Source organism: Cydia pomonella, chromosome 2, assembly GCF_033807575.1.
Source record: "Cydia pomonella isolate Wapato2018A chromosome 2, ilCydPomo1, whole genome shotgun sequence".
Lineage (NCBI taxonomy): Eukaryota > Metazoa > Arthropoda > Insecta > Lepidoptera > Tortricidae > Cydia > Cydia pomonella.
In genome coordinates, this window is record NC_084704.1 from 15,441,844 (window position 1) to 15,450,185 (window position 8,342).

The 8,342-nt window shown below is 36.8% G+C and overlaps 1 protein-coding gene across 1 annotated transcript in view; it reads right to left on the reverse strand.

The window, feature by feature from the left end:
* The window catches only part of LOC133534495 (homeobox protein Nkx-6.2), a 62,678-nt gene extending 54,575 nt beyond the window's left edge, over window positions 1-8,103 (reverse strand). The window contains exon 1 of the mRNA XM_061873648.1: window positions 7,601-8,103. Coding sequence (XP_061729632.1) covers window positions 7,601-7,907 — 307 coding nt within the window. The 5' untranslated portion in view covers window positions 7,908-8,103. The remainder of the gene's footprint in view (window positions 1-7,600) is intronic.
* Between the last annotated feature and the right edge of the window lie 239 nt (window positions 8,104-8,342).

The window sequence follows — 8,342 nt, forward strand, 5'->3', positions numbered from 1 at the left end:
AATAAACACAACAATATATTTGATTGGGTATTTGGGCATTGTATGGGTATTATATGGGCAAAAATATAATTATTTGGTAGGTAAATAATGTGTGCAAGTATGTGCGCGCAAAAGAAAATAAACACCGTGTTCGAAACTCCGAACTAAAAAAAAACAAAGAACAGTTGCATTTGGAGGCTGAAATTTTAATTCGTGGCGACATATGGGATGCACGGGGGATGTGGGCGTGGGGTGTGGGTGGGGGTCATTAAAAAAATGTGTCCCACTTCATTCGAGCCCAGCGCGGCCGCAGCGCGCCCTCGCGCTAATTAATAACCGAATGTTCTCGAATATTAAATTTTCCGTCTAAGGTTTGGTTTGAATGAGGCGGCGCTGGACAATGTTTTTAGATGAACGCTTCTAATTTGATATTGAATTGTATAATTTTAGAGAATGAGGCTTTGGAAGGTAACTGGTATATATCTGTATATATTAAGTGGTCTGGGTGGTGCACAAATGTAAAATCGTAATTAAAACCATTTTGTAATACGTGTAACGTTGATGTTCATAAAAAAATATCTCAATCTTGATAAAGTCCTGATCTTTATATTCCTTTAAGCTTGTATTAGGTAGACAATACAACGTTAAGTTACTTGGTAGGTAATAGGTATGGTTAGGTTATGCGGACTTTAATTGTTGAGCCCTATACGACGACCGGTCTGGCCTAGTGGGTAGTGGCCCCGCCTATGAAGCCGTTGGTCCCGGGTTCAAAGCTGGCAAGGGCAATTATTTGTGTGATGAGCATGGATAATTGTTCCTAAGCCATGGGTGTTTTCTATGTATTGAAGTATTTATAAATATTTATATATTATATCTATAGTTATCTAAGTAACCACAACACAAGCCTCATTGAGCTTACTGTGGGACTTTAGTCAATTTGTGTAATAATGTCCTATAATATTTATTTATTTATTTACACATACACTATACATAGGTAATTTCATACCATTACTATTTACAATCAAATTAGCTTGAACCCTAAATGGGTCAACAATTAAAGTCCGTGACTGTACCTAAAACACCAATCTCTGAAAAATCACCTATTACCTAACCGACTTATTTATCAAATTACAGAAAATACAGTCGTGATGTGGATTTCCCTTTTACGCAACCTTCAATAATATGAAATGAAGTGTTGTCTACAATAATTGTGTTTTGTTATCACGCATTACACGCGGCGTTACCGCTATCGGTACCCCTAGTGTAACTTTGATCGACATCATAACGTGACGAACGCGTTTGCGTTAAGTCTCATTTTGTATAGGATTTTGAGTTTCCAAAACGTCCCGCTTGGCGCGCTCTTTCGAAATCCAATACAAAATGAGACTAAACGCAAACGGGTACGTCACGTTTGGAAATCGAATTTATTTACACTAGGGGTACAGTTAATATGCACCGACGCTTTGTTAAAATGACCAAACAGCATGACGGCGCCATGTCCTGGCTCAAAGAGGCCCATTCGACCGTGCACCTGAAAACGCGATGTCTAAATGATGCCAGTTAGTTATCATTCATGCGTTCATTTCACTCGGACTTGTCCATACATGCATTAGCGCGAAGGAGACGCGCAGGCAAATGAGAACAAAATGACACCATTTAGATATCGTTTTGATGTCAGGTTTAAGTTTGAATTAGCTTCATATTTAGGTTAGATTCGGATAGCGACTGTGTACGTACTGTCCCAGTGTTAAGGCAATGCCACTGAAAACTTTGTAAAGTTGCGTTCATGTCATTGCTGCCAGGGCTCAGAACCGAAAAACAACTTTGTTTTATTAGATTGTCCCATTAAGAATGAAATAATAAACCAAAGAACGAAAAAGAACGTAATAATACCGGTATTTTTTGTATGAATAAAAAACCGGTTCCGAGTCTTGATTGCTGCATTTCTGCCGCGATTACAATTTGCAATCTGTTAATATTTTTATAAAAAGATTGGCAGTGACACCGTCCGCGTTACTGCTACTCCAGTACCATAGTAACCGTAATATTGTTGCAGTCACCATCCGAATGACACCTTTATTTCAGTCCAGTGATCGAATCCAGTGCTGCAAGGCTATTGGAATAATGAGACCCGGCACTGGAATATAATCATTCCAGTCTAGTGACTGGAACGAGGCTTTCATTTTTATTCCAGCTCGGCCAATCCAGCGCCACTGGAATAATATATAGACCGTCAATCCAGTGCTAAATTAAACGTTAAATAGTGAAAACGTATTGGTTCTTTGGCAACAGTCTCCATAAATTGACTGGATGATGAAAATGACTGGAATTAATGTAAACGATTCGATCCAGTTCAGTGTTGGATTCGATCACTGAACTGGAATGCTACTGAAATATATGTGAACGGGGTATTAAGTCAAAGCCTGGCGTCGGCGTTGATCACGGCGTGTTTGATTATATGTATAACCTGCATTAGCGTAACTTCGAAACCTAATTATGAAAATTGCATATATCTACTAAACTAGAAGCACTATCTACTGTACCAACAATAAGCAATGCCTTGGTAAGCGTTTCAGTTGCGTAAATGTTGTCAAGGTATGAAATGGTTTAGTAGATATTAGCAATTTTCAAAATTATCTCGCCTTTGAAGCTACCCCAAAGCACCTTAGAACATAAGTATCTGTGAAAATGACATGGAGACAGTACCCCTAGTGTAAATTTATGCGATGGCGTAACGTCACGTACGCGTTTGCGTTAAGTCTCATTTTGTGTGGGATTTTGAGTTTCCAAAACGTTCCGCGTGGCGCGCTGTTTCTAAATCTCATACTAAATGAGACTTAACACAAACGCATACGTCACGTTTCGCTATCGAATAAATTTACACTAGGGGTACTGATGTGTACAGGAACGATCCTATATATCGCTATAATTATGTTTTGGTACCCATGGCTACTGGGTCAACATTATTTTCGTTGTCTTGTTGTCCCGAAAAATGTGACGGAGTGTAGCTTTTTGAAAATTATAAGCTACAGCTAGAAATACATGCAATAGCACTCTTTTTTTTATTACTTGATAAAAGATATAAATACCTACAAGGGTGACAGAGTGATCAGAAACAAGACAACGAAAAGAATTTAGACACAACGAACGCTAAAGGATGAAAACGCTGTACAGAGGTGGATTGTCAAACAAAATATTGTAGCCACGGTAAATTTACTGCCATCTTTCGACACATGATTTAGAACACCATTTGACTTTGATCCTTATATCTTTCATTATATGTGTTAAATTTGTTAAATATCAAAAAGTGACGCCATCTTACGGAGCATCGGCTAAAGTTTGTGGTGCCATCGATCGAAACGATGCCGCCATACCTTTGGCCTTTGATCTATTAGATGGCGCCACTTATTGATATTTAACAAATTTAACACATATCAGTGAGAGAATAAGGATCAGAGTCAAATGGCGTTCTAAAAGTTTTAATCATGTGTCGAAAGATGACAGTATATTTACTGTGGCTGCAAAGTTTTCTTTACCAATCCACCTCTATTTCAAATTGTCTTTGGCCATACATAAATGTGCTCTAGGGTTAGATGTGTTAGACACAACAATTTTTACAGTACATATGGTGCTACTTTACCGCACTAGTACGAAAATTAGCATATTACGTTACTATGTCGAATATTAAAAGGGCCATATGTACTGTAAAACGTTGTACGATACATGTGCGAATAGGTAATTAGCACATGATTCCTATTTTTCGCACTTGTATTGTAATATACTATTACTTCACGCTAGCGCAAGCAAAGTCTCATTACAATTTTGTACAACAATACTTAACATTTCCATACGAGAGGAGCAAGATGTGCTACGTCATAGCCTAGCATCTTGTTTCTCGGTTGCCCTTAAAATACGTCTAAATATGGAAAAAGATATTCTAAGTAGATCATCCACTACAACGTTCACTTAGAAGGAAACTATTCAAAAAAAATATACTAACTAGCTATGATAATTGTCACAGTAAGTACAGTCAAATAATCATTTTTAGGGTTCCGTACCAAAAAGGTACAAATAGAACCCTTATGGTGCGACTCTGTCCATCCGTACGCCTGTCGCATCCCAAAATATCTCGAGAACTATTTACGCTATCGATTTGGAATAATCATGAATAATACGAGTAGGCTATTCCAGGCGAATTGAAAGTGTTATTTTTTTATTTATTATTAACTATGGAAAATGCCAAAGGGGGCAAAATTTCAGACTAGTTACTAGGTCAAGTGGGGTATCATTTAAAAAGCTTAAATTGTACATTCCTAAACTTTTTTTATAGTAGAAAATACACCACATTAACACTATCATATATATTACAGATAATATAACCAGACCTCTGTCATGCTAACTTAATTCACAAAAAACATTTCCGATTATTTGCAATATGACCTTTTAGACCTTTTTGTGTGATTATTATACTTAAAATTTGTATAAAATTACACTAAAGGCATCTCCTGTTATAAAAAAAAAAGTCGGTTCACTTAATAATAAAGAATTATCTCTGAAAAAACCAACATACATATAAATATTACGTCGTGCAAATATTTAGTCAAATTGCCTATAGATGGCACTGTACACAATTATACTTACTTTGTTTCTGGTAAAACGTCTTTCGTGTTTTTGTTTATATTATCATTATGTACCCTCGGTGTGCGAATTAAATGAATTCGCACTAGACCGGTTTTTTTACTGTACTTTCCTTAAATACATATAAACAAATTATCTTTGATATAAATAACATAACAATATTGTAGGTAAGTTTAATTATACACCCCCTTAAGTAAAAACTATCTAGTTCCCCCTCCGAGACTCTTAATTAAAGCTATACGCGTATCTCGAGTACCCGATTACACGCATTAAAGCTGTAATACGCGCGAGTTTAATAACCGCTATCTGCGGATATCGCGCCGTATCGCGCCGTATCGCGCGGTAATCGGATGAGCTTAGTGCGATTACGACGTAATTTGATCAAGTTTTATTCTTATTAGCGTTAGTAAGCGTAACGGTGTGACTCAATATTATAACTTTTTGATATTAATTTTGTAATTAATTAATTAATCAATCAATCTATAGGTAATCAAATTAGAATCAGGAGTATGTAGTCTTCTGTTTTAATCTTATCTGAGTTTGAGTTTCATAAAAAGTCGAGCTGTTACTATAATTAGAACAAAGGTACGACAAACAAACACGGTCCGATTTATTTGAGGTAGGTATCTTAAAGTTCGAATCAGATCATATATTTCCAGTCACAGCCTCAATATATTATAAGTATGTTATATTTTGGTCCGTGTTACGTACCAAGTTTATTCCCTCGAATATGCATAGGTACAATTTTTTATATGCTCTTTAATCGCAATTTATAATACCGAAAGGTTAGATAAGTATGGAAACATGCGCTGTTTTGTATACTGTATTAGAGACAAGTTGTCCAATGAAACCAGTAATAATGTAGTTAATTATATTTTTGAAGAAACTATAAAATTTATCTAATTTGCAACACAATAAGGGTCGATTTTTTATATGTTATCGTTTTTAGGGTTCCGTACCCAAAGGGTCAAACGGGACCCTATTACAGAGACTCCACTGTCCGTCCGTCTGTCACCAGGCTATATCTCATGAACTGTGATAGTTAGCCAGTTGAAATTTCTACAGATTATGTATTTCTGTTGCCGTTATAACAACAAATACTAAGAACAGAATAAAATAAATATTTCTTTCCAATCTCGAGTTTCTCATCCAATCACCGAAGTTAAGCAACGTCGGGCGGGGTCAGTACTTGGATGGGTGACCGTTTTTATAGATAATGGTACGGAACCCTTCCTGTGCGAGTCAGACTCGCACTTGGCCGATTTTATTTTTTTGTCACGTTCGATAAAATTTTGTGCATACGAGTAGATAGAGTACCCTATTATGAACAGTATAAGCGTGATTTCACCGTATTTCTTAAATAATCTTTTTCAGAGTTACGGAAACGTATCTATGAGATTTTAATAACTCAACAGAAATTTGTGATTTCATATATATTTCTCCCACAATGAGGACATCTAAAGAAATTCGACAACAAATAAAAAATCGGCCCATAACGCAAAAAGGTGTTGTACTTTTTTTTAGAACACAAACAGTCACATATACAAATGATTTGAAGTACAGTGTAGTGTACTTAACATACTTAAGAATCATAGACCTTGTTGTACTTCAATGTGTAACGGTGCAAATAGACAGCATAAATGTGAAACCAATTTGATGCAAAATGAAATTTCTGTGGTGTTGGCACATTTTTAGAAAGCAGTTGAATAAAAAACTTCATAAACCGGTAGTGGATAGAATAAAAAACACAAATAAGTCTCTAAAAACCCATAAGAGCCTTTTAAATGTTATAACAATAATTAGAAATGTTTTAAAGATAAAACTTCACATTAGATAGATACTTATAACTATAGTCAAAATACTGTTTATTATAAAGTTTTAGGAACAGATTACATATTATCAATTGATTATCTACCCATCTACAATTATTCAATATATAGATGTATAACATTGACTTAAGAGGCAATCAAAGTAGAATTGGCAAATATCTTGTTGCGTGTTTCGCCAAGTAATGTACATCCATTCCGCGCGGGAACAGCCGTAAAGCCTCCGCAAATGGCCGCCACGCCGGAAGTGGCCCGACGGCGGCGGAAGCGCGCGTGCCATGTTGGCTTCGATATTTATGTAAGACGTGTATGTGAAATTAACTATTATATTGGTATAATTCTTTGTAAATAATGTGAATACTTACCTATTTGATTTATAAAAGATTAAGGCATTTGTTTACTCAATAGAGCATAGTACCTACGTTTATTAAAAAAAAAAGTTAATCATACTACATGATTTGAATGTTTTTTTTTTGTTTAATAAAGTTGAACATTTGTATTGAGTTCCATATAATACATATGAATCACGAAAATTATCGAGGTATTTATTACATTGTAATATTTATAGCATTAGGGCGCGTTGATGTCTTTATTTCTTTTAACAATTGAAGACGTGAAAACTTTACGATATTTTATTTTACTGACATTTTTATAAATAAACTTTGGCCTCTTTTTAAAATAGCTGACTTCATAAAATGAAAATATAACACATTTTACAACTATTTAAATCTATTATAACCTACTAATATTCCTTAAGAAATAAGGTCACCTAATCTTTGCCAACAACTGAGATTTTTTTTTGTCAAACATAAAATAATATATTTTCATATAAGTTTTATTAAATACTTACAATATAACATACCATGAGTTTTTGTGACATGTATAGTATATCAAGCCCATTAAGAACGTTACAGGTACAGTGGAAAACGTGTAGGTGATATTATTATAATGGTAGAAGTAGGTAGAATATTAGCAATGTTTTTTTTTTATTGTTTTAAAACTTAAAGTAGGTATCCTTACCTACCTTCCCTATAAATATGTACTTATAGTGCGTGTCGTGGATTTAATATCTGCTTCATACATTATGCAGAAGAAAAGAAGGTACAAAAAACAAAATCTGCTTTAGAGGCTTCTTGTTGATTATTAAAAAGACTTACTGGATTGCAGCCGGTCTCTCCACGCCATCGGGTTGGATACCAGGCCTTGGAAGCCAGGCCAGTAGAGCGGCTTGTGCTGGAGGTAGTGCGCCATGCCCGCCGCCGCCGCCGCCAGCGACAGCCGCGGCGTCAGCATGCCGCCCATGCCCACCGAGCCGCCCACCGGCCGCGACAGGATGTGGTCGATGCCGTGCGGGTTCGGCGCCGGCGGCGGAGCCTCCGCCAGCGAGCTCAGCGCGGCCAGCGGCGCGCCGAAACCGTTCTCCAGGTTCCGCGTTAGAGGTGGCGACCCACGAAGTTCTGACATTGTTTACTGTCTATACACCAGTCCTGTGAGGACAGTTTTTCAAAACATGCCCGTAAAGCAAACACTTTGCGTAAGGTCCTTAGATGTCAAGTCTATAAATCACGGATTTCTAAGTTATCTGTAAGTCCAACTTTAATTTAATTTGTCATTACATTGAAGTCCGGCAGTCTTCAAATCATGACCAGTCCACTGTGTCAATTGAGCTAGAATCTAATCAACAAGTTCACAGGTTAGAATCGCACTAGTACAGATATCTTATTTGGGTACACTGGATTGTCATCCCACGACCGTGACGCGGGCGGCCGCGCGCGCGCTGCGACTGCAAATGAAAATAACCAAACCGGCCAAATAAAAACTGGATAGAGACCGCCCAGTCAATCTGAACCTTATAGACAACGCCCCTTCGAAGGCAGGGTCACAAAACTATAGCCTGCT